The 26,237-nt window shown below is 44.6% G+C and overlaps 1 protein-coding gene across 2 annotated transcripts in view; it reads left to right on the top strand.

Annotated features, from left to right (window-relative positions):
* Positions 1–4,752: 4,752 nt before the first annotated feature.
* snx29 (sorting nexin 29) overlaps positions 4,753–26,237 on the top strand; it is a 106,363-nt gene continuing 84,878 nt past the window's right edge. The window contains exons 1-13 of one of the 2 annotated variants that reach the window (XM_032574364.1): positions 4,753–5,133; positions 6,426–6,490; positions 9,886–9,938; positions 10,662–10,786; positions 12,275–12,455; positions 12,532–12,602; positions 14,136–14,468; positions 15,377–15,767; positions 16,355–16,467; positions 16,557–16,653; positions 16,735–16,802; positions 21,822–21,885; positions 22,278–22,406. In XM_032574364.1, coding sequence (XP_032430255.1) covers positions 5,127–5,133; positions 6,426–6,490; positions 9,886–9,938; positions 10,662–10,786; positions 12,275–12,455; positions 12,532–12,602; positions 14,136–14,468; positions 15,377–15,767; positions 16,355–16,467; positions 16,557–16,653; positions 16,735–16,802; positions 21,822–21,885; positions 22,278–22,406 — 1,697 coding nt within the window. In that variant the 5' untranslated portion in view covers positions 4,753–5,126. The remainder of the gene's footprint in view (positions 5,134–6,425; positions 6,491–9,885; positions 9,939–10,661; positions 10,787–12,274; positions 12,456–12,531; positions 12,603–14,135; positions 14,469–15,376; positions 15,768–16,354; positions 16,468–16,556; positions 16,654–16,734; positions 16,803–21,821; positions 21,886–22,277; positions 22,407–26,237) is intronic. The other variant, XM_032574365.1, reaches the window with a different exon arrangement.

Here is a 26,237-nt window from a genome sequence, read left to right as displayed (position 1 = left end):
AGTCAGGCTGCAGCGGCTCAGTCAGAACAGCAGTGAAATACACGAGAGTCACTATTTGTGCTACTGTACTTTGTTTTGTTTTTTCATAATCATTTTTTATTTTCTCCCGTTCTAATCCAATAACTCAGGTCGCGGTGGGGCGGCGCTGATCTCCGCAATTCGGGCACAGGAATCCGCTTTCAGTTCGTATTAAATTATTATTTTACAGTACAGTAGTTATTTGTAAAAAAAAAAAAAATAATGTTTATACAGTACTTTTTATTTGTTAAACAAATGTTTGGGCCTGTAAAAAGGTTTTGTTCTTTGGTTTCAATGTATTATGGAGTATTTTATTGTATAATAGTAAAAAAAATAAAGGTTAGTACTTCGCGGATTTCGCCTATCGCGGGTTCTTTTTGGAACGGAACCGCCGCGAAAAACGAGGGTTCACTGTACATAGAACAACTCACATGTATAAAATAATTTTTTATTTTATGCGAGGAGCGGCCATATTGAATCACAAAGTCGCTCTTATTATTCGTAATTGGAGTTCATCAAAGTTGCTCCCAGTTTCCCAGTGGAAAATCTGACTGGAGGGCGTCCCAGTTGATTTTTCATAATTTTCCAGTTCAGAGTTCAGCTGGAACAAAGCATGATGGTCTCTGCTGGTTGACCTTTGGGCTGATGATGGTTTCTGCTGGTTGACCTTTGGGCTGATGATGGTCTCTGCTGGTTGACCTTTGGGGTGACTGCGGTCATGGGTCATGATGTCCAGGTTTGACTCCGCCTCCTGCTCAGTGACTGACGGATGGATTGATGGAGGGAAACAAACTTGTCTGTCTTATGTTACCAGCTGGCGCTGCGTGCGGTGGCGTGGAAACGGCTGTTCTCAGTGCGCCTGTATCAGGTGACGCAGCTTTTGTCCAGCAGGGAACAGCTGGTGCTGGTGAAACCAGGGGCTCTGTGTCCGTCAGCGCTGCTGTGTGGATGACTGACGCTGAATGAAAGCAGATGATGACAAGCGGCTCTCCGAAGCCCTGCCTCCGGTCTGCGGCTGTGTCGGTCCTTCTGGAGTTACCGGCTTGTGTTCCCGGGTTACTGGTGATGCAGACGGTGTTGCTCTTCCATGGGAGCGGAACCAGTCCAAACGGACCGACGGAACAAGAGGATTTCTCAGGACGCCATGGAGGAACCTGACGGACTGTTGCCTGAGGATCAGAGCCTGTGCTCAGACCAGCGCTCAGCAGGTCCAGCATGGGCCTTCCTCCACAAGCCCATCATCTCCATGGTGATGGGGTCTCTGATGTCCGCGGCGGGCGCCCTGCTGCTCCTGCTCCGCTCAGCCGGGGTGAGCGGCGCGTCCCGGCCCGTGGCGTCGGCCTGCCTGTCTGTAGGGCTGATGTTCGTGGCGGTGGGCCTGGTGTGGATCCCCGTCCTGAAGGAGAAGCGCCGGCGGAGACGCGTCAGCTGGGGGCTGGAGGACGAATGTTGAGGCCTCTGGGGTCGGCCGGGTTTCCTTCCAGCTTTAAGGATCTACCGGGTCCAGGAGAGGATCTACAACATGCTGGGTGTTGTTTCATCTACTTGGGGTCCATCTTCGGGTTCTGCAGCCTGGAACTGGAGGACATGAGTCTGAGATGAAGAGTAGGGCTGAGCTGCTTTTCTTCTAGGATTAACCTTTAAGTGGCGCCACCCAGTGGTGGCCTCAGCTCACCATCGAGCTTAATGTCTTCAACTGGGCGCAGCATGAAGCTCAGATCAGCCTGGTTCTCCAGCGCCGTAGAGGATTTAGAAAGAGTTCCTGCACTGATGCCACATGATGCCTCCTAACTTTAACTATATTAATCATAATAAAAAATAATAATCCTAAAAAAATAATTCCTCTTACATCAAGCTCTACACCAACACCATATTTAGTGGAAGCTAATGCTAAATTGCTACACCAACAGGGTATTTAGTGGAAATTTCTGCAGCAAGAAGCTAATTTCTAGTTAATGTTATTTTCAATTAATATAGAATCTCTAAAAGTTTAAATGCTAAATCCATTTAAATTATATTTGTCCTTAAAAGTTAACAACCCTTCAACACCAATTTTATTTTGATATTATAATTAGCATGTTCTATAATCCCTTTTGATGTTGTATTTAAATGTTCATATCTTGTTCTCTACTGTCCCTTTTATTTTGTTTCTGTATGTTTCTTGGTTTAAATAAAGTTAGGAGAGGAAGTGAAACAATCTTCAGCGCTGCTGTCGAATAAATCTGGAAAAAGTAACTTATGGAAACCTATAAGTGCCCTAAATGTTTTCAAAGTTAGCTAAAGCACTAACCTACAAATTAGCTCCTCTATTAGCCATTAGCGGATTGTGCCCACCTCTGATTTCGTGTGACTTTTTTGCAATGGAAATATCAGAAACTGCTTCAAAGCAAACAAAACTCAACAATAAATAGAAATGACCAAACGTTTCTCAGTGGGAAGGATGATGGGAGGCGATTTTCAGGAATGAATCTGCTGCATGTTTGTCAGAGATGATGCAACTGAAACATCAGATCCAGTGGATTCCAGATAACAACCGGTGAACGTTGTACTTTGAACAGCAGCTTGTTCCATGCAGGGATTCAACCTCACAGCCCTGCAGCCGCCGTCGGACCAGGTTTCTTCTTCTTCTGGTCTAGAGGACTTCCTCTGCCATCATGTCCACCTCCGTGCAGATCGCGCCGGTCATGGAGGAGACGTACGATGGAGTTGGCCGCTGTAAGTGTGCCTTCTGGCTGGCGGTGGTCCACGACGTTCTGGGCGTCCTGGTCATCATGGTGGGGGTGTTCGGCGGCCTGGTGATCCACGACGTCTTCATCTACGGCGGCGCCATCGTCATCTTCCTCAGCCTGATCTGGTGGATCTTCTGGTACTCGGGGAACATCGACGTGCCGCCGGAGGAGCTGGAGGACGACGTGGGCCTGATGAAGACCCGGAACAGGCGGCTCAGCCAGGCCGTCAGGCGGGTTTCCAATGGGATCAGGAACTCCTTCAGGAAAAAGGCTCAGCCTGTGGAAGAGGGGCCCTCCGGGGGCCCTGGGCCCTCAGACTGCAGTACAGATGTAACGCTGTCCACCATATATGGCAGCTCTAAAGGCTCTTCTTCAAAACAACTTGTGAGAGAAACTCTGTCCATATGAAGAGTCAGAACCTGAAGCTGGAGCTTTATTTTTGTCTGTATAACTATAAAGTTATTTGTATGTGTCTGTAATCATTAGTCAACACAGAGGTGATGAATAATAAGACGTAAACTTTGCACACAACAACAGCGGTTTGCTGACACATTCAGAGACTACTGACTGTTTTTACTGCTGACCATCTGTAGCTCATTTACAGATTCTGGAGGAGTTGAAATGAGTGAAGTGCTTCTTTTTATCTGCGTGATCTGATCATTTATCATGGAAGTTGTAAATGCTGCTGCTGAAACAAAACACTGAAGCAGAAAACTGTTATTATCAACAGCTGCTATGAGCTTTTGCTTTCTATATGTTCCCTATTTAATGCAGAAATACTAAATTATTGCCTGTAATATATGTCAAATCTAAATTAACGATGAAACAAACCCACATAGAACTTGCTTAATAACTTGTAAAATATTGTTAAATTTTTTTGTGTGAAATTAAAAGTAGTGTAAATATCACATTTCCATCTTGTTGTTTAAACCATTAAGGATTTAAAGTGTAACTGAACTGAGTGTTTAGCCCCGCCCCCAGTGTTATCAAAGTGGGCGGAGCTTACATGCTCTGGGGGCGTGGCTAAGTGTGGGGACCAGAACAGGGACTTAAAAGCCGCTACCAGCTTTTCAGATTCTTTTGTGACCTTTTTTCTAAAAGCGACAAGTCTATCGATTTTGTTTTTTCTGTTTTTGAAAACTTTTATGGTGACGTGAAACACCAGACGTTCATCCAATAGAGAATTTAAGACTTGAATACTGCTGTGCACAGAGGTTCTCCATTGGACCAGACTCAACCAAGAAGAATCAGAGTATTTAATTTATGCCACCAATGAGAAAGATGAATCTGCAAAGTAATGCTCAATAATATGCATGCCACACTTTTTAGATTTTCATCTGTGGAAAAAAATATAATTGTATTGTATAATTATTTTCCATGTACAATACTTTCCAGTGTGTTATTCTGCCACATAGTATAATAATAAAATGCTTTGTAGGTGGTATGTGAGGATTTAACAGCTGGTGGCTCGTTACATTATTTTAGTAAGTGAACGTGTTATTTTTTCTTTAAAGAGGAACAAAAACCTGAATCTGACATTAGTTTGTCATGTTTTTAGGCCACATGAAGCAAATGGGGGAAATGATAGAATTGCCGCTGGGGGCGTGCCGTGGTGGCGTAGGGGTTAGCGCGACCCACATTTGGAGGCCTCAAGTCCTCGACGCGGCGGTCGCGGGTTCGACTCCCGGACCCGGCGACATTTACCGCATGTCTTCCCCCCTCTCCCTCCCCCTTTCCTGTCAGCCTACTTCATAAAAAGGGACACTAGAGCCCACAAAAAGACCCCCTGGAGGGGTTACAAAAAAAAAAAAAAAATTGCCGCTGGATAAATGACAGAAAGAGGAAAACAATTTTAGACACCAAGAAGAAGAATATTTATTCATCTGGACGGCAAAGAACCAGCAGAACAAACGTAAAGCGACGGAAATCAGTTTTTCAGGTAAAAACTACAACTCCCAGCAGCGCTCGTCATCATATGACCGGAGTGTGTTTGGTCACGTGACCCCGCTGTCGTCATGTGAATGGTCAGTTTCAGTTTTTCGCAGTTCAGTCACAGGCTGAACTGATTATACTCTGATAACTTTTGGTTTCTGGTCCAAAGCGGCTCCCGGTTCTGCTGGCACGGGACCGAACGGCTCGGAGTTCGGCCTCGGAACCGCGTCCATCACGGCCCGCCGGGTTATTGGACCGTGAAGCGGCTCCCCCGCAGGCCTCGCTGTTCACCGAGCGAGCATCAGCGCTCTCGCCGCTGTTGGGTGGGTCCAGGTCGGCTACGGCGGCGGCATGGAGCCGGGGCACCGCTAGCTTGGTGCTGGTTCTGGGAGATGAGAAGAACCGTTTCCTCCGAGCCATTTCCGGTCCAGGAGGTCGGATGTCAGGATGTACGGTGAGTTTCTCATCCAGCCAGGGAGGTTCTGCTCCAGCAACCTGCTCAGAGCTAACAGAACCAGAACCAGCTACTTCCTGCACACGTTCAGCTCCAGCTGCTTTATTCTGTGGTTCGGAACACTTGGGCTCGGTTCGGTCAGACTCTGCTGCTGGGAAATGAAAGCAAAAGTCCAACAACACCGACACAGCGCTCAGGTCACCTTAACAACAGCAGAGGAACATTCAACTTTTATTTTGAAAGGAAAGGTCCAGATTCTGCCCGCTAGTTTGGTTCTGAACTTTAAATCCACTCGCCATGTTTTCTTCCTTTAAAACCAGTAAAACCATTAAGAACCACAGGACAGTTCAGGTCAGGGTTTAATTTTTAATAGTATTTAAATTTAATGGAGACAAAAATTCTCCTTATGAAATCACATGGCGAAAAGCAGCAGATCAGAGTTAATTTTAATGTTTATTTATATTTTTAGAGTCAAATTAATCCGTCATGTTTTGGACCGAGGAAGCCGGAGAAACCGCGAGAACAGCAACCCTCTGCAGAAACTATTTGATATTAGTATTTTATTAATTTTTATTGAAATTGGGTTTTATTTGTGTGTTTATTCATTCCATTTTTTTACTTCTAATATTCATTTATTTGAATTATTTAGTTTGTAGCTCTTTGATCAGTGCCTGCTGTCTTTAAAGGGTTTTATGATTAAAATTGGCTCAACTGGATGGAAACTTTTAAGTTTTTAATGATTAAAAAATCTTTCCACAGTTATGAAAATCTTCTTACAGCATAAAGTTTGGCTGCAGCCCAAAGAGTTTCTTTAATTTCAAATTCAGTTCAAAAATACTTTATTGATTCCAAACGGAAATTAAATCTTCAAATAGAGATTAAACAGTTAAAATTCACCTGTTTTTGCTCAGAATCGATTTTCTTTTCTTTATTTTTTCAGTGGAGACATAAAAAAATCTACAAATTTATTTTAATGATTCAAACTCTTTAAACTTTGAATCTTAGATAATTTTTCAGCTTTTTAAACAAAAACTCAGAATTCTTTATCTGTAGAAAAAATGTACATTTTTTGTTTCTACTGCTTGATGATTTTGGCTCATGTGATAAAAAGTTTGGACTCCCCTGATCAATGAGAACCTCAGTAACTTTTAGAGGTTTATTCAGCAGAACCGTTTTTGAGCCCAGAGTAACTTTGTTCTGTTTTAACGGAGCTTTCAGGGAAACTGCCTCCATGTTTCTCTCCTCTTCGTCCCTCATCATCATCATCATCAGTGTGTTTCCTTCCTCTGCAGGAACTCAGCAGAATGATGCGAAGAGACAGAACCTCCAAGAGAGGCTGCTGGACGCCGTCAAACAGGTGAGTTAGCGGTTAGCGTTAGCATCCTTCCTACAGGAAGCAGCAGCGGTTCAGTTCAGTTGAGCTCTGGGAGAAATTTGATGGTAAATTCTGAATTTAATGGAGATGCAGCTGCAGAACCGTCTGAAAGTATTCACACCCCAGGAACATTTTTACGGCGATATGCAGCAACGATATGCAGCAACGATATGCAGCTACAATATGCAGCAACGACATGCAGCAACGATATGCAGCAACGATATGCAGCAACGATATGCAGCAACGATATGCAGCAACGACATGCAGCAACGATATGCAGCAACGATATGCAGCAACGACATGCAGCAACGACATGCAGCAACGATATGCAGCAACGATATGAAGCAACGATATGCAGCTATGATATGAAGCAACGATATGCAGCAACGATATGAAGCAACGATATGCAGCAACGATATGCAGCAACGATATGAAGCAACGATATGCAGCTACCATATGAAGCTACGATATGCAGCTACGATATGCAGCTACGATATGAAGCAACGATATGCAGCTACGATATGCAGCAACGATATGAAGCAACGATATGAAGCAACGATATGCAGCAACGATATGCAGCAACGATATGCAGCTACGATATGCAGCAACGATATGCAGCTACGATATGCAGCAACGATATGCAGCAACGATATGCAGCAACGATATGCAGCAACGATATGCAGCAACGATATGCAGCAACGATATGCAGCAACGATATGAAGCTACGATATGCAGCTACGATATGCAGCTACGATATGCAGCTACGATATGCAGCTACGATATGCAGCTACGATATGCAGCTACGATATGCAGCAACGATATGCAGCAACGATATGAAGCAACGATATGAAGCAACGATATGAAGCAACGATATGCAGCAACGATATGCAGCAACGATATGCAGCAACGACATGCAGCAACGACATGCAGCAACGACATGCAGCTACGATATGAAGCAACGATATGAAGCAACGATATGAAGCAACGATATGAAACAACGATATGCAGCTACGATATGAAGCAACGACATGCAGCAACGACATGCAGCAACGACATGCAGCAACGACATGCAGCAACAATATGCAACTACGATATGCAGCTACGACATGCAGCAACGACATGCAGCAACGACATGCAGCAACGACATGCAGCAACGACATGCAGCAACGACATGCAGCTACGATATGCAGCTACGATATGCAGCAACGATATGAAGCAACGATATGAAGCAACGATATGAAGCAACGATATGAAGCAACGATATGAAGCAACGATATGCAGCTATGATATGAAGCAACGATATGCAGCAACGATATGCAGCAACGACATGAAGCAACGACATGCAGCAACGACATGCAGCAACGACATGCAGCAACGACATGCAGCAACGACATGAAGCAACGACATGAAGCAACGATATGAAGCAACGATATGCAGCTACGATATGAAGCAACGATATGAAGCAACGATATGAAGCAACGATATGAAGCAACGATATGCAGCTACGATATGCAGCTACGATATGCAGCTACGATATGCAGCAACGATATGAAGCAACGATATGCAGCTATGATATGCAGCAACGATATGCAGCAACGATATGAAGCAACGACATGCAGCAACGATATGAAGCAACGATATGAAGCAACGATATGCAGCTACGATATGAAGCAACGATATGAAGCAACGACATGAAGCAACGACATGAAGCAACGACATGAAGCAACGACATGAAGCAACGACATGCAGCAACGACATGCAGCTACGATATGAAGCAACGATATGAAGCAACGATATGAAGCAACGATATGAAGCAACGATATGAAGCAACGATATGAAGCAACGATATGCAGCTACGATATGCAGCAACGATATGCAGCAACGATATGCAGCAACGATATGCAGCAACGACATGCAGCAACGACATGCAGCAATGACATGCAGCTACGACATGAAGCAACGACATGCAGCTACGACATGAAGCAACGATATGCAGCTACGACATGCAGCAACGACATGCAGCAACGACATGCAGCAACGACATGCAGCAACGACATGCAGCAACGACATGCAGCAACGCGTCTTCGCAGCTTGAAGTTTGTTTCATATTTGAACGTCCAGACAGAAACTTTTGCTCGTTCTTAGTCAGGCTGGATGAAGTTCTTCAAACTTGAGTTTTTTAAAGACTCATTTCAGAGTCTTTAAAAAACTCTGAAATGAGTTTCAGAGTTTTGAGGCCTGACTAGTCCAGGCCTAATCAGGTCTGGACTTTGACTAGGCCATTGTAACCCATGAATCAGCTTTGGTCTAAAGCAGTGATCCCCAACCCCCGGACCAATTGGTACCGGGCCGCGCAAGAAATAATTAAATATTTCCGTGTTATGTGTTGAGTCTGGAGGATCTTTTATTTTTAAAAATCCTTTAACCGGATTCTGTCGGTTACGTCTTGAGCGGCAACATTGAGCCCACAAACGGCATCGGTTTCGGTCTCCTCCTTACCCCCCCCCCCCCCCCCCCCCCCCCCACCCCAGTTTCTTTTCCTGCACCCCCCTTTATAATCTATTTTATACAGATTCATTACTGCCTTTTTCCTGCCCCCCGGTACTATAAAGTTTGGGGCCCACTGGTCTAAAACATCCCATAATATCTCTGGAAGGAGAACCTCCAGTCTTTAGGTTTTCCTCCGTCCATCTTCCCATCAACTCTGTTCCTCTTGTTCCTGCTAAAGAGTATTCCCACAGCATAATGCTACCAACACCATGTTTCACTGTGGGGAGATTTTCATTTAAATCCAAAAGTTAAAATGTGATTTTATCTCTTCCTACAAAACTTGGGACTAATTTAATAATAATAAAATGTATTTTGCTTTTCTGCCAACCCTGTCAAACTGAGATTAACTTTCTTCTCTGCTTTGTGTTGATCTGTTTGGTAAAACCTCAATAAAATAAACTAAACTACAGTTTAGGGTTTTAATGTGATAAAATGTGGATCTGTTGTGATTTTACTTCCTTCACCTGCTGCTCACACAGACAGGAAGTAGAAAAATGTTTCCTGGGTCAATTTTTGTGGAAATTTGTGAGAAAACATTCTGGGAGGATGAGGATGAAGAGCAGATGGTCTAACGTGGGCGTCACCATGGCAACGTGAGCAGGTTGGGTTCAGGTTGCAGAGAAAGCAAAGGCTGATCAAAGCCGAACCCTGATTGTTCTGCAGCTTTAACTCGCGTTGGTTCCTGCAGGAAGCTGCTGTGCTACACTTTGAAACGTCAAGAAAATTCAAACTGGAAGGTCACAAAATTTTTATTGAAATCTGTTCTGGTTCTGCTGCCTGCAGAGCGGGAACTTTCTCATGTTTTCATTCCTTTCATATCTCTGCAGTGCCAAATCCGCTTTGGAGGAAGAAAAGAGATCGCCACGGACTCAGACAGCAGGTAGAACAGGTCCAAACGGGAAACGTTTGTTTCAAACAGAACCAAACCTAAAATGTTTGTTTCAAACAGAACCAAGTTCCAGGTTAAAACAGACTCAGACTGGACCATGTGTCTCTTTTCACTGTTACATTAAGCCTGAAAGCATCACTTCAGCCCTACAGCAACAAGTTCAGGAAGTTGTCGACTTTTTTTAAGATATAAAACCCGACTTTGTTCTGTGAATTGTCTTAAAGGGCCGGTATCATCTAAAATCAAACATTTTTTTATCTTTCCATCATGTTACAAAAGCAAACCTCCAGCGTTGCTTTGATTCTTTCATGTCTGAGAAATCCTTTAATCTCCATGGCAACCACTCAGCTGTTCAAAACGCCTGAAGTTTATTGATCTGTGAGAATCTGTTCTTGCATTATTACGTCATAATTGCTTTTATTACTGGAAAATGGAACCAAACCAACGATATTATCATTTATTGTGATAACTTCTGAGATGATTTATCATTAAATTTGTTATTATGACGGGCCTTCTTGTGACATGAGCAAAAATTAAATGTGTAAATATAAATATGGGAGACAATTAGTGTCATAAGTTTCATGTTCTTTCTACTCCTTTTTGGACTGGATATGGAAGTTTTGTGTTTACGATATATTTAGTTATTTTATTAATTATTATATTTTTTGCTGTCCCAGTAACTGAAGGTTTAACTGAAGCGCTCTGTGTTTGCAGGGTGATCTGCCTGTGCGCTCAGTTCGAGGCGGTGCTGCAGCACGGCCTGAGGAAGAGCAAAGGCCTGGCGCTGACCGCTGCAGCGCTGAAGCAGGCCGCCGGCTTCAGCAGCAAGACGGAAGCAGGTGAACGCATCACCAGCATCACCAGCTGATGAGAAACAGGAAACATCCCACTGGATGTTTCAGTTTGTTCCTTGTTTTGAAGGCGTAAAGCCTTGAATTATGCAGGAACCGAGTCGGTCTGAGGAAGCAGACCTTTGGAAAAGTGTTTCACTTGTTCACTGCAAAAACAAAATCTTACCAAGTATTTTTGTTTAGTTTCTAACGCAGATATTTATTACAGTTAAAATGAGACAAAACTAACTATAAGTAACTTTTCAGCAAGATATAAGAGTTTGTTTAGGTAAATAATTCCCTAATATTTATGAAAAAACTTCTAATTCCCCTGGCACTGTTACCTAGCAACCCCAGCCAAGCCCAGCCTGTTACCTAGCAACCCCAACCAATTATTTACGTGATAATTCCATAATTAAATAATGAAGAAATTATTTACAAAAACCACAAATACTTATTTTATAGCATTTTGTACATTTTGAAAACAGATGTTTTCCAGCCTGTGTGTTTATTTTTGTTTACTTTTATTAATATCAGATTTTATTTTACTGATTTAAAATAGATTCCAGTAATCTAAAATCTTCTACATCCTGCTGAAAAGTTACTAGTAAGTTAGTTTTGTCTTATAATAGTTTATTTGCAGAGAAACAAAATAAAAATTCTTGGTAAGGTTTATTGTTTTTGCAGTGTGGTGCTGTGGTCAGGCTCCTGTGAGGGACGCTGCGACGCCTCTGCAGCTTTGCTTTCTGCATGTTGAGCTGGTTTTTCTGAAGCATTTATCTGCCTGGTGTGAAGCGTTTCATCTGTGTTTCACTCAGCAGATCATAATGACTTACAGGTTCAGCTGGTTGGCTCTAAACACGCTCATCAGGATGAATCAGGCAGGAGTCGAGTCGAGCTGTAGCTTGCTCAGGTTAAAGAAGTTTGTATCAGAATGAGTGAAAACAAAAAATGCTTTTAAACCGTCAGGTGGGAAAAGTTCCTCATATTCAGCCTTTCCTGGTCCTGAGGAGCGGATGGAGTTATTCTCTGTAGGGAAATTCCTTCTTGAAGACGAATAACATTTTGCTTTTCCAAGGACAGACTGAGAGTATTGACTGACTACTCCTAAGTACTCCAGATGACCACCGCTGAGAGAAACAGACTTCTTTTATTGCTGCTGTTGGTTTTAAGTGTTTATTTTGAGCCTGTCTGAATTGTTCCTGTGTTTCCTGTGAATTGGGGCCTGCAGTTTGTCCTGAGCTGGACAATAAACTTTCTAGAATTTTCTAGACCTGGTTCTGAAAAACAATAAACCTTTTCTAGACCTGGTTCTGAGGTCGTCCTGTGATTATGCAGAGCAGCGGCTCGTCCCGGAAACCCGACTTCAAACCGCTTTAACTTGCATTTCCTGTTTCAAGGGGAAAATAAAACTCTGGTTAAAAAAGGTCAATATCAGCAGCTGAGATGAAGCTATCTAGCATTAGCCAGCATGGCTAACGTTTCCTCCTCCTGCAGAGCTGACCTTCTGGCTGAACGTGAAGGAGCAGCTGAACCGCCATGAGCTGCAGCGGTTCTACTCGCTGCGCCACATCTCGTCCGAACTGGGCCGGGGCCGGGCCTGGCTGCGCTGTGCCCTGAACGAACATTCGCTGGAGCGCTACCTGCACACGCTGCTGGCTGACCGCCCGCGGCTCGGGTTAGCATCCTGCTGGTTCTGGTTCTGGTACTGGTCAGCTGGACGGATTAACAGGTTCTGGTTCTGTCTTCTCTAGAACTTTCTATGAAGACTGGGCTTTTGTTCTGGATGAGGAGAGAGCAAGTATGCTGCCAACCATGGCTGCAGGTGAGCGACCGTCTGTCCAAACATGAAGAAATGTTAATAAACATAAAAATAAATAAATAAAAAATATATAATTAAGTATAAATAAACATATTTTGGGCAGAGTACTTCGAAGACCTCTTCAATCCCACCAACATGCCTTCCTTTGAGGAAGCTGAGCCTGGGGACTCTGGGTTGGGCTCTCCAATCTCTGGGGACGAGGTCGCCGAGGTGGTTGAGAAGCTCCTCGGTGGCAAGGCTCCGGGGGTGGATGAGATCCGCCCGGAGTTCCTTAAGGCTCTGGATGTGTAGGGTTGTGTTGGCTGATGAGACTCTGCAATATTGCATGGACATCGGGGGCAGTTCCCCTGGACTGGCAGACCGGGGTGGTGGTCCCCCTGTTCAAAAAGGGGGACCGGAGGGTGTGCTCCAATTATAGAGGGGTCACACTCTTAAGCCTCCCTGGCAAGGTCTATTCAGGGGTCCTGGAGAGGAGGGTCCGTCGGATAGTCGAACCTCGGATCCAGGAAGAGCAGTGTGGTTCTGGTTCTGGTCGTGGAACACTGGACCAGCTCTACACCCTCAGCAGGGTCCTGGAGGGTTCTGGGAGTTTGCCCAACTGGTCTACATGTGTTTTGTGGACTTGGAGAAGGCGTTCGACCGTGTCCCTTGGGGAGCCCCGTGGGGGGTTCTCCGGGAGTATGGGGTACCGGGCCCTTTGATACGGGCTGTCAGGTCCCTGTATGACCGGGGTCAGAGTCTGGTCCGCATTGCCGGCAGTAAGTCGGGCTCGTTTCCGGTGAGAGTTGGACTCCGCCAGGGCTGCCCTTTGTCACCGATTCTGTTCATCACTTTCATGGACAGAATTTCTAGACCAGCCAAGGTGTTGCTGAATCGGTGACAACGGGGCGACTGATGTTAACCGTGCAGACGTGACCCGGTTGGTCGGTCCAGCTTCTCACAGCAGAAAAGAAAAGCACAGCGGTTGATTTTCAGCCCGTTGCTCAGGTTGATAACATCGGTGGATAAAATCGGCCCAACACTGATCTCCCAAAATTAAGGAAATCAGCACCAATAAATCGGCACACTCCTATTATAAATATATGAATAAATCTTTAAAAATATATAAAAATATCTATAAATATATAACTAATATCGAAATGTAAAATATTAAATTTTACAGGAACAGGAAGTGAGAACTTAAACTTCACTTCCTGGAGATTCATAATGTAGATTATGAATCTTTATAATCTATTTTATACAGATTCATTACTGCCTTTTTTTCTGAGGTAATTTATAATATTTTTGGTTATCGCTCATTAAACTTAATGAAGGTTCTCAGAATGTCACTGAATACAGACGTGGATTTTCTGGGACACTTTTTCCCTCCACTCAACTGTTGGCCATAAAAATATTTCTGTTTGAGAATTTATAGTTTTTTTTGTAAGTTTTAAAGTTTTGTTAACTTTAAGATGAAAAACTATAAATGTCCCTTTTTGAACTGAATTAGTGGATTAAACCTGACCCAGATATTCTGATTTCCTGTTTCCCCTCCAGGTTTGAACTCCATCCTGTTCGCCATCAACATCGATAACAGCGACCTGAACGGCGGCGCGCTGCGCGGCGGCGGCGGCTCGTCCGTCTCCAGCCTGCTGAAGGAATCCACGCAGGGCATCGGCAGCCTGCTGAAGGAATCCACGCAGGGCGTCAGCTCGCTGCTGCGGGAGATCAGCACCGCCACCGCCGTGGTGCCCGGCTTCACCCCGAAGCCCGGCGCCTCCTCCGACCCGCTGCCCGTCCTGCCCCGCAGCGCCTCTGCTGGTAGGAAGCCGCGCTGCGTCCTGGAAGTAACCGGCCGCTCTGGTTCCTCTGGATCTGTGCCACAGCTTGGTTAGGAAACAATGTTAACGTTTACAAATTTAGCTTCAACATATTGAAAACAACATGTGTAGTTTATGCTGTGCAGATGCTCGGTCTGCGCTGGTGAACATTCACTCACCTCTGGATTACAAATGCTTGATGTATCAGAGGGAGCTGCAGGGCTGGCCAATAAACATTGAAGACACGTTATTGGTATCAATAGAAAACACTTAAAATAATATTGATCATTTCACTGAACTCTGATCCAGAACCGCACGGCATTCTGGGAGATGCTAGCTAGAAACAACTCGTTGTGTAGCAGCAGTTTCAAGTTGCCCCAACATGCTGGGCGTACTTCACTCCGCCAAACACCGGTTGGTTTCTACGACAGCAGACGCTCCGACCCGGAACAGGAACCGGGCCAAACTGCTTTACTCCTCCTTTCTTCCACTCTATCACTCTTTCTTTGTCTGTCTTTCGTTCTTTTGCTCACACTTTTCTCCTTCTTTCTTTGGCTCTCGCTCTTCTGCAAGCTTCTTCTGTGGTTTTCTCTGTGACTGAAGTGTAACTGGGTTCAGAGGAGCGGCTCCGTGTTCCCCAGGAAGCCGACCTGCTGATGCCTGCGAGCCGCTCTGCCTCCCACAGGAACAAACTGTTTATTTTCTGTTTGAAATTAATGTCTCAGTCCAACACAGTTTATCTTCCTGGTCATATTTATGTGGCCGCAGTGATTCCTGCCGTTCGGCACCAAATCAGCTTTCCATTGATTTTCCATCATGGAGTTTCTGATGTCAGCGCCTATTTCATTTCTCCATGTTTGTTTAATGGCCAGAAAACTGAAAGATGAATAATTTGAATCGTTTGTTGTAAAACGTTTTTAAAGAAATCAAAAGTTTCTGTAAATTGAATTTGAGTTTCTGGTTTTTGTCTCGGCCCAGACTCGGGGCTGAGGAAGGAGCGACGGAGGAGGAAGAAAATCACCAACATCATTTCCTTCGATGACGACCTGGATGGCGGGGCTGAGGATGAGGAGGACGGCGATGAAGAGGCGAAGGCGAGGAGTCGCCGCGGCGCTCCGGCTCAGAGCAGCGTGGAGGAAGGCATCGACCCGCTGGAGCCACCGCTGTCCGGGTCTCCGGCCCAGAACGGCGTACCAGAGCCGGGGGACGCGGGCTGGGTCGGGTCGCCGCGGCCCGGCCGCATGGCGCCCCCTGCTGGACTGCCGCTCCCCGACAGCCAGACCGCAGAGAACGACGAAGAGGAGGATGACGAAGAGGAGGAGACGAGGAAACCCCGAACTGAAATCCAGGACAGACTGGCCTCTGACCAGTGAGTCTAAAACAAACTGCAGAACCACCAGCCTCTCCAGAACCTCTGCTTGATTTGGACCTCAGGCGACAGAACCACAGAAAGTTCTGCATCTGGGAAGAGGAAGGAAGTACAGGGATGGCATCCGATGTTAGCGGTTAGCTTCAGAGGCGCTAAGGCTAGGTTAGCACAGAGACCGAATCTGATACGTTTCCTCTCATATCCGGCTCTTTCGGGTCGATCTGAACCGACCCGTTCAGATCTACGACCTGGAAATAAATCAGGAATATTGACAATAATATCGGCTGTTCGTGCCGATGTTATCGTCCTCGCAATATTTACCGATATTATAGTTAATCCGATATTTTCCAACAATCTGCAGCCTTCAACTCACTGGTGGAAAAATTTGATCTGGTTTGTTACAGAAATTTAAATTTAGATTAAAAAACTTTAGTTGATGGAGGATTCTGCAGGAGATTTGGTTCTGGTCCGGTTCTAACTGGTTTGGTTCTTACTGGCCCGGTTCTAACTGGTTTGGTTCTTACTGGCCCGGTTCTAACTGGCCCGGTTCTATTTGGTCCAGTTCTAACTGGTTGTTCTGGTTCCAGGCTGGTGGTGGGCAGCCTGTCCAGTGTTTCCACCTGGAGTCCGGTCCAAACCGTGACCGACCAGACCAGCGCAGACATCCTGATTCCTGTGAACCCAGCGGACCCTGATCCAGGTACCGGACCAGTTCTGTGTAACAGAACTGGTAATCTGAGGTACTTTCCGTGGCGGCTGGTCCTTTCAGTTTCACTTCTGTTCCTGCAGTGAGTTCTGTGGAGGAGGCGACCGGGTTCCCCGCCCCGTGCCGCTCCACCGGGTCGGCGGAGAACTGTGAGGCCGGCAGAACCCAGCTCGCCTTCAGGTCGGGTTCTGATGTTTGGATCGGCTGCAGCCTGACCGAACTCCAAACTAACCATCTGATTGTTCATCTCTGTTGCTGCAGCATGGAGTCCAGTCCGCCGGTCCGGTCCGGTCCGCCGTCCGCTGGGCTGCCGGACTCCATGACGGTCGGTGAGTCTCTGTTTTTATTCTGGGCCGACTTCTGGTTCTGTGTGTTTCCAAACCGGTTCTCCTGCTTTCATCCGGGTTTCCTGAAGCAGCAGAACCAGAACATATTCTGGTTCTGCTGCTTCAACATCTTCTGGTTCTGCTGCTGCAGGAAACCCGGATGAAAGCAGCAGAACCAGAACTCATTCTGGTTCTGCTGCTGCAGAGGCATTTGGACCATCTGAACCATCCCAGCAGTTAAATCCTCACTTCCTCTTTAGGTTCTGTTTGTTAGCTTAACCAGTTTGACCCGGTTTGACCCGGTTTGATCAAACTGGACTCGTGTTTTTAGCCTCTGCTGGTTCTGCCTTTTCCTAAATCACTTTCTCTCTGAACGGTTTCTATATTTAGTTGAATAAATTAAATAAAAGCTGATTTTGGCGAAGCTTCGTCTGGATTAACATGATTCTAGTTGTTATAAAATCTTGGCGGTTAAAAGATGAACACTCTGTTCGTACTTAAGATTTTCTATTATGAGAAAATTACGTGGTGATAATTTTACCCTCAATGAAAACATAAAGTCTCCATCTGCATCTCCACCTGTGCTTCTCTCACTGCCGGGTATTTATTCTTAATAAAACACCTGCTTATTTAAAAGGTTAAATAAATAAAAATCAAAGGTTTTTCATGCTTGACCTGCAGTCAGGGCCTCTAATGGGCCCCGGGCCCCACTTTGGACACCCCAGCCTTACAGGAACAAAATGAACTGGGTGTGAAAACCTGGAGGAGATTTCCTGCTGCTTTGACTCCGATGAACCACCAGGTGGCACTGTGTCCATGCTGTGCAGCCGTTACTGTATCTACTGTAAATATTTCCTCTCTGCTCCCGCGGAAGCAGAGGAGCCGTGGATCTGTTGACTTTCATTCAGCCTCGCCTGCGTAGCGAATCTCCAGAGACGCTTCAGTCGAAACGAAGAAAACCTGAAAATATCTGCAGCACAGAAGCGTCTGTTTACCGTTAATCTGAGTCAGGCTGGATTTATTCACCTGCAGCTGCAGCAACGTTTCCCACCGCAGTCTGCATCACCGGGGCTCAACATGAGGTCCGGGGGCCATTCACAGCCCCCATGATCTCAGTTTGGACCTGGATGTCAAAAATATGAGAAACAAAAAATAGATTCCCTTTTGTTCACAAAGTTAATCTCAAAGCAACTAAAAGCACAAACAACGACCTACTTTTCCTCAAAAGCAAATCTTTCTTTTTAGAAAGGAAAACAATGGCTTCAGAAAATGTTTATGGTCCAGATTAACGGATGGCCGTTTTCAAGATCAAATAGAAAAAACTCAAATTCACTTCACATTTAGTTTTTTTTAGTGTTTGAACTTGATTAAAATGTTTATAAAGTTAATTGCAGAATCTACACTGCCTGGCCAAAAAAAAAGTCGCCACCTGGATTTAACTAAGCAAATAGGTACAAGCCTCCTATTGGATAAGTGCTGCATAGGCGATTATCTTTCAGCTGGCAACAAGTTATTTAACCCCAGCTGATGCAATGAGTAACTCCTCATTTCTTAAACAACCATGGCAAAAGACACATCCTGTGGTCGTGGAAAAGACGTTAGTCTGTTTAAGAAGGGTCAAATCATTGGCATGCATCAAGCAGAGAAAACATCTAAGGAGATTGCAGAAACTACTAGAATTGGGTTAAGAACTGTCCAACGCATCATTAAAAACTGGAAGGATGGTGGGGAACCATCGTCTTCCAGGAAGAAATGTGGTCGGAAAAAAATCCTGAATGATCGTGATCGGCGATTACTTAAACGTTTGGTCAAATCAAATCGAAGAAAAACAACAGCAGAACTCAGGAGTATGTTTAATTGTGAACGCAAAAGCATTTCCACACGCACAATGCGAAGGGAACTCAAGGGGTTGGGATTGAACAGCTGTGTAGCCGTAAGAAAACCTCTAATCAGTAAGGCTAACCAGAAAAAAAGGCTTCAGTTTGCTAGGGAGCATAAAGATTGGACTCTGGAGGAATGGAAGAGGGTCATGTGGTCTGATGAGTCCAGATTTACCCTGTTCCAGAGTGATGGGCGCATCAGGGTAAGAAGAGAGGCAGGTGAAGTGATGCACCCATCATGCCTAGTGCCTACTGTACAAGCCTGTGGGGGCAGTGCTATGATCTGGGGTTGCTGCAGTTGGTCAGGTCAAGGTTCAGCAACATTGTGTGCCCAAAGAATGAGGTCAGCTGACTACCTGAATATACTGAATGACCAGGTTATTCCATCAATGGATTTTGTCTTCCCAAATGAAACGGACATTTTCCAAGATGACAATGCCAGGATTCATGGGGCTCACATTGTGAAAGAGTGGTTCAGGGAGCATGAGACATCTTTTTCACACATGGATTGGCCACCACAGAGTCCAGACCTTAACCCCATTGAGAATCTTTGGGATGTGCTGGAGAAGGCTTTGCGCAGTGGTCAGACTCTCCCATCATCAATACAAGATCTTGGTGAAAGATTAATGCAACACTGGATGGAAATAAATCTTGTGACACTGCAGAAGCTTATTGAAACAATGCCACAGCGAATGCGGCTGTAATCAAAGCTAAAGGCTGTCCAACAAAATATTAGAGAGTGTGACCATTTTTTGGTGGCGACTTTTTTTTGGCTAGGCAGTGTATTATTAATAAAAATAAAACCCTTTTTCCTGTTACGTTATTGAATAAATATGATCAGATCTGAACGTCAGATGAGTTCATCAGAGTTTCTCTCATCGTTCATGGAGCTTCTCTAGAAATCTGGACTGTGGACGCTAACATTAGCATTAGCTGCTACATCCTAGCAATCATATGCTATTTTAAGCTAGCATAGCTTTTGATAGGCTAACTGCTGTTAGCATAACTTGAACACAACAATAGTCTCTTCCATCGTCCAATCAGATCGTTTAGAAGCAGAAATGAACCCAGAGGGAAAAGAAACAGCTGCTGTTGGCGGATGTAGCCGTGCATCAGATTTATGGTCGTACCAGAAACATGTGAAGACAAAGGTTCCACTCAGAACTTTGTGAAAAAAGTGATAATTGTGTTAGAATTTTTGAATTTTTAAAATTCTAACACATATTTAGAATTCATATCGTATTTTTTTGTTAATATATTTTGGTTAAAACGACACAAACCTGCATTTTGCCCTCTTTTTGTGACCAATGTGGTTTTTCTTGGAGTTGGAGCTTTCTGCATGGTGGGTTCTCTCCGGCTTCCTCCCACAGTCCAGAAACATTAATTGGTGAGAGCCTGGTTGTTGGTCCGGTCTGTCTCTGTGTTGGCCTGGTGACCATCCATAATCAGAGGTGGCGTCTCCGTCCCCCTCGGCATGTTTGACCCTCTGCAGCCGTTTCTGCTCTTCTGCGACCCGTTGGTTCTCCGCCGGCAGTTCTGTCCGCGCGGCGCTGATTTCTGCTTCACTGTTTGTGGACGAAGTGTTCGGCTTTAGTGATTTCCTGCTGGATGTGGCGGCGTGAGGTTGAGCGAATCTCTGATTGGAGGCAGCGGCTCTGATTCACAAGGCAGCTTGATGACGAGGCCCGGTTCTGCTAATGCTGCTATTACTGGACCAGCAGAGTTCTGCTGAACATTTAGACTCTTGGCAGAGGCCATGACAAGCTTCATCTCCCATCACCGGTTTTCTCTCTGAGAGAAGAATGAAATTGTTCCATGTTTGAGGTTTTTTAGTAGCTGTTGTGAATCTAAAGAGCGACGCGCTCGTTCCTGGAAACCAGAGCAATATGTTTAGTGGTCCCTCAGCAGGTTATCTGGCAGCAGGTTAGGAGTTTAATTTAAAGTCAAACTGATGATGATGATGTTCTGTAACTTCTGAAACACTCAGCATTTCATTCTGGGCCACGCAAACATTTTAATATCATCATCAGAAACTGATGTTTTATTAAAGGCTAAAATCGTCGTGTCAGCGAGTTTCTGCCATCTGGTTTGATCTGATGCAGCTTTTCTGTCCTGATTAAACCGGAGAGAACAGGAAGGTTTCCTTATTCCTGTAAACCTCTGCAGCAAACTATTTACACCCTTAGAGATCTATTTTATACGTATATCAACAATTCACTTTCAACGCTACAAAATAAAATAAGAACTTCTCATTTTTGTTTTCTTATCCAGCTACTTGAATCTTTTCTCTATTTTTGTTGCTCTTTTGAATATTGTCCAACTTTTCTTCAACATTTCTGTTTGTTTTTTTAAACAGAAATGGGAAAAATGCGTCAAAGACTCGGGACGTCGTTCCCACCAGGAAAATTGATTCAGATCCTTATTTATCCTAAATGTGAATTAAATGTTGTAACTCAAATAATCTTTAGAGTCGTTGTGGACGGCTGCAGCCCGTCAGCCCGGCCTCATGCGGTTCGCTGTGGATCTCCTGTAGCAGTCAGTGTTGCAACGAATCTGAAGAGTCTTCTGAAAACTGTTGCTCTGGCAGTTTCATGACTGTCCTGACATGCTAACAGCAACAGCTGTTAGCTAGCTCTGCTAATCCTCCTCCTTTGCTTTTGCCGCTCCTCTTTAAATCAGCCGAGGCTTCTGCGTATTCTCCCTTATTGACAAACAAAAGTCTGTTGGAAAATAATTTCTGGTCATGAAACAAATGGATGTTGAGATTTGATGATGTGAGAACTATGGCAAGCTGTTTCCAACAAAATCAGTGGCATCCTGCGCATGTTAAAATCCTGAGATAATGTGAAACTGCTCAACTCTGGTTTCTGAATCCTCACCAGCATCACCAATAAAACATTTTTTACTGGTTTTTCTGGCAGGAAATGACAAGTTTCTGTTGCTTAGCAACACAAACGCTCAGTCGTTGCTGCTATTCCTGATTTCTGCCGAATCACAGAAACAGGAAGTCTTTAAAAACCCATCCTGAGTTTTTCCTTCTCCTTGTTGTTTCTGTTTTAATATCTGAACTGTTTGGACGGTAATATCAGTTGTGGTGAGTAAAGCAGTGAAAATGCCTGATTCTGGTGTTTATTTGTTTCAGTGGAGCTGCGTCAAGCCATCGTAGCCATGATGAACAGGAAGGACGAGCTGGTGGAGGAGAACACGTACGTCCCTCTAAACCTTCCCCCAGAAAAACATTCAAGACGTTTTATTCAAGAAAAATCTTTGATTTCCCAGAATAAAAGCTCAGGTTCCCTGCAGAATGTGGGACAGACTTTTAAATGCCGTTAATCAGAATGATTGTGAATCTGTCGAGCAGCATTTCATTTCTCTGTGATTTGCAGCAGGCTATTAAAGTGATGCAGACACATTTGTGTTAATGAAGTGTTTTTACGTCGGGGCTAATTGTGATTCATCGGCTCGTTTCAAGCGCCAATTAAAACGGCATTCCTCTAATCTATTGTTTATGAAAACAGCGTCAGCAGAACGGCGGAGGTAATTCCTCTGAACGGTGGGATGTTTGCTAACGCAGGCGTGACCTGCTGCGTGTGTGCAGGTCGCTGCGCAGCCTGCTGGACGGCGAGATGGAGCACTCAGCCGGCCTGAGGCAGGAGACCGAGCTGCTCAAGAAGAAGCTGGCAGAGCTGGAGGAGAGGCACGGGGCCAAGGTCCAGGCGCTAGCCAGGTACCGCTCTGCACCACAACCTCAACAAGAAGGCTCTATGTGTACAGCACCAGCCCACAGCATCACACTGCCCACACCATGCTCAGCAATATGGCCGCAAAGTGTCACCAAGCATGTTTCTTGTCACTGAAGTTTCTGTTGAGCTGAAAGTTGCAGAGTTTCCAAAAATTATACTGAACTAAGAGCTGAAATACTTCCAGGTATTTTTCCTTTAATGTGTTTCTGGTCAGCAGCGCTGGAGAAACATTTCATTGGAAAAATTTAGAAAACTATCATTTTTCTTCCACTCTGCAGCTGTGATGTTCATGTTGGTCTCTCACAGTCAGTGATGTGGCTGATTTGTGACCAAACTCAGGACTTTAACCCGGTTTTTATCAATTAATTACTCAAATTAGAAACATTTTGACACAATTAATTTTTTCACGTTTTTTTCAGGGGTTTTTTTATAAGTTTCTGGTACGCCCTTAAATTGTTTGCTGTACATCCTAACAGCAATGGGAGCCGCTTCTCTCTGGGCTGGTGACCTTTTGACCTTTAAACTTTCAGCAATGGTTTCAAAACAAAAGCAGCACAAACGTAGCAGAGTGGATTTGTTAGATTTGAGTAGTGTTGGGGGGGCTTGCTGACCTTTCGTGACCTCTGGAAAACATTTCTTAATATCTGTAAATTGATAGCGGTTCGTTTACCCCGTTGGGTGGCGGGCGGCGGGTCAGGATGGAGTGAGGTCCTGCTCTGGAGTGGCTCTAATGGAGGCTGCTTCTCTAACGAGGAGCGGCTTCATGCCAGCTGCAGCGTTTGGGTTAAATGTTTATTTCCAGCACCAGATGGTCCGTTCTTCCAGCAGGAAGCCAACAGTTGTCGGCTAATTTTAGCGCTTTTCTGTGTGGATGCTCTCCGAAAGCAACGCAGCACCTAAACCCAAGGAGGCTGCTGACTGTGTGTGTAGCTGATTGGGCATGGGGGTGGCAGAGGATGAGCGAGCCTCCATAGATAGATCCCAGTCTGACGCCAGCACAGTGGAGTCGGCTAAAAACGGGCCGCTGCTCATTTACTGACTTACTCACGCAGAAAAATCAGAAACGGAACAGAACCCGTCCAAACCCACCCAGCAAACTCACACACAGCGTTCACTGGACCTCCTGCTGACAAACGTCCAACCTCAGAGACACTCTGAGGAATGAATGAATGAATGAATGAATATCTGCAGGATCAGCAAGTTCAAATCCACTTTTTTTTAATCTTTCCATGTTTTTCCCCTCAAGAACAAACCTGATACTTAAATCTCCATGGCAACCATTCAGCTGTTAAACGCCTGGGTGGACCTAGCCCCGCCTCCGAGGCACAGCTCCTCCCCCACTCAGCTCCTTCAGACTAGCCAGCAGCAATTAGCAAACAGCTGCTGAGCTCATTATAGGAGCTGCTGCTCAGAGCAACACTGGTAGAAACTTTAAAGGGTTAATAGAGGAGCCATGTTGGGACGACTTCCTGGAGGCGGAGCTTCAGGAAGTGCAGGAGCTTTAAAGAGACAAAGGCCCAATTTCAAGAAGTTAAATTATGAAGTAAAATTTTCTTTGTCACATTTGATATATTGAGCATTTTTATAAGAATTGGAGGTGACATAGTTCCTTGGTTGTTATAAAATGTGCCTGAAAAACATGATGCCGCCCCTTTAACGCTTTGGTTTGGCTGCTTCCTTCCTGTAAACCAGAAATGACCATATTTGGAGAAGCAGGGATTATTTTTGAGGATGGGCATATTGTTTATCATTTATTGTGAAATATTCTTACAAGAATTTTGATTTACTGTTCTTTTATTAAATGCCAATAAATGTTAAATATATACATATAAAACTGAAAGTATTATTGGTCGTGTCTCTGATAATAGTGTTGTGAATAAATCCAGATTAATGATCTTATTATGATGTAGAGTTATCATTCAGCCTTTTCAGGAAAATAAGACTTTAAAGGAAGAGGTAATGAGTTTAGTGTAACCTTTCTCTCCATCTGCCAGCGTGGCGGCTGCTACAGAAACCCAGACTCTGAACCAGATCTGAATTGGGTGTGATCTCCATATGCCTTTAAGGCGCTGTGTAATCCCGGAGCGGCGGTGTGGTTCTGAGGCCCGGCCCCGTGGTGAGCGGACCATCTGCCGCCCGGCGCTCTGCTCTCTTTCTGCCGCCGGCCGTTCTGGTTCTGAATGTTTGTTTCAGGCCGTCAATAACCAGGAGATTTGGACCAGTCGGGTTCCTTCTGCGAAGGATTAAACAAAGTTCACTTTCTGGCACGAAGACGAGTCTGAAAGTGGAGCGAGGAAGCCAACGTGTGTGTTGGGCGGCGGTGATAAAATATGAATCACGATTATTAAAACCTCCAGCAGCCCTGCTGTCAACTTATGGAAACCATTTTCTCTCTGTGTTTGTTTAAATCGCAGACCAATTCTAGAGGCCTTTATTTTTTATTAATGCACTTTATTTAAATAGATTTTAATTTGAGAAACGCTTTTGTTTGATAGATTTTGGAAAATTATGGATTAGTAATAGTTTTTTAAATTCAAAATTGTATATTTTTTCATGAGTCGCGTGTTTTGAATCTTGATTAGAGTATTGATGTCAAGGTCTTACATTTTTGCTTACTACCAGGGCCGGCCTAAGGCATAAGCAAACTAAGCATCCGCTTAGGGCCCCAGGGCCACCAAGGGGCCCCCTCAGTGGAGCTGATTTTTGTTTTTTTAGTAATAATTTCTGTCATTATAATAACAAAAACACACAATTTCATTATGAAGTGATTTGTTTTTACAATAACATATTTTGTAATGTATGTAGAAATGTTTAGAAAGACTCACCTGGTGTAAATTAAATGTATTGGAGTAACGCTTAAGAGAAATACATTTTATATGTGTGTAGAGCTGCACTGATTGCAGTTTTCTGGCCGATCCCTGGTTACCGAGCTTTAAAAAGCCTGACCTTCTGATTTTGATTTTGGCTGATATGAATTTATTTTTGTCTGAAATGTTGCTAAATGTAGCAAGAAAGTCACTGAGTTGGTAACAATGGGATGAATATTGTTACCTGTAAACGTTCAGACCTGGTGGGTCGGTCTGTCAGTCAAACCTCTCAGAAGAGGACAGAGGCTGATTGTTAAACCTTTGCTGATGGAAAATAAGATCAGTGGATAAGATCAGCTTCACATGTAAGTATCGGCCAATCACGATCCCCCAAAATTAACCCAGAAATCGACTGGCCGATAAATGTGTCCTATATTATACATGCATAGCGTGTTATGCAAACAGCACTATCAGAGATGCAATAAGTTTATAGCAGGTGAGTGAATGATCTAATGATCGGACTGCTGATTGCAGCCGGTCCACATTGTTAGCAGAACTAAAGGGCCCCAAAACAACATTTCGCTTAGGGCCCTATGGAAGCTAGGGCCGGCCCTGCTTACTACTAAAGGTACAGGGGTTGGACAATGAAACTGAAACACCTCTCATTTTAGTGTGGGAGGTTTCATGGCTAAATTGGACCAGCCTGGTGGCCAATCTTCATTAATTGCACATTGAACCAATAAGAGCAGAGTGTGAAGGTCCAATTAGCAGGGTAAGAGCCCAGTTTTGCTCAAAATATTGCAATGCACACAACATTATGGGTGACATACCAGAGTTCAAAAGAGGACAAATTGTTGGTGCACGTCTTGCTGGCGCATCTGTGACCAAGACAGCAAGTCTTTGTGATGTATCAAGAGCCACGGTATCCAGGGTAATGTCAGCATACCACCAAGAAGGACGAACCACATCCAACAGGATTAACTGTGGACGCAAGAGGAAGCTGTCTGA

This window comes from Xiphophorus hellerii, chromosome 10 (assembly GCF_003331165.1).
Source record: "Xiphophorus hellerii strain 12219 chromosome 10, Xiphophorus_hellerii-4.1, whole genome shotgun sequence".
In the NCBI taxonomy this organism is placed as follows: Eukaryota; Metazoa; Chordata; class Actinopteri; order Cyprinodontiformes; family Poeciliidae; genus Xiphophorus; species Xiphophorus hellerii.
The sequence above is the reverse complement of the archived record's forward strand: the minus strand, read 5'-3'. Positions and strand labels throughout refer to the sequence as shown.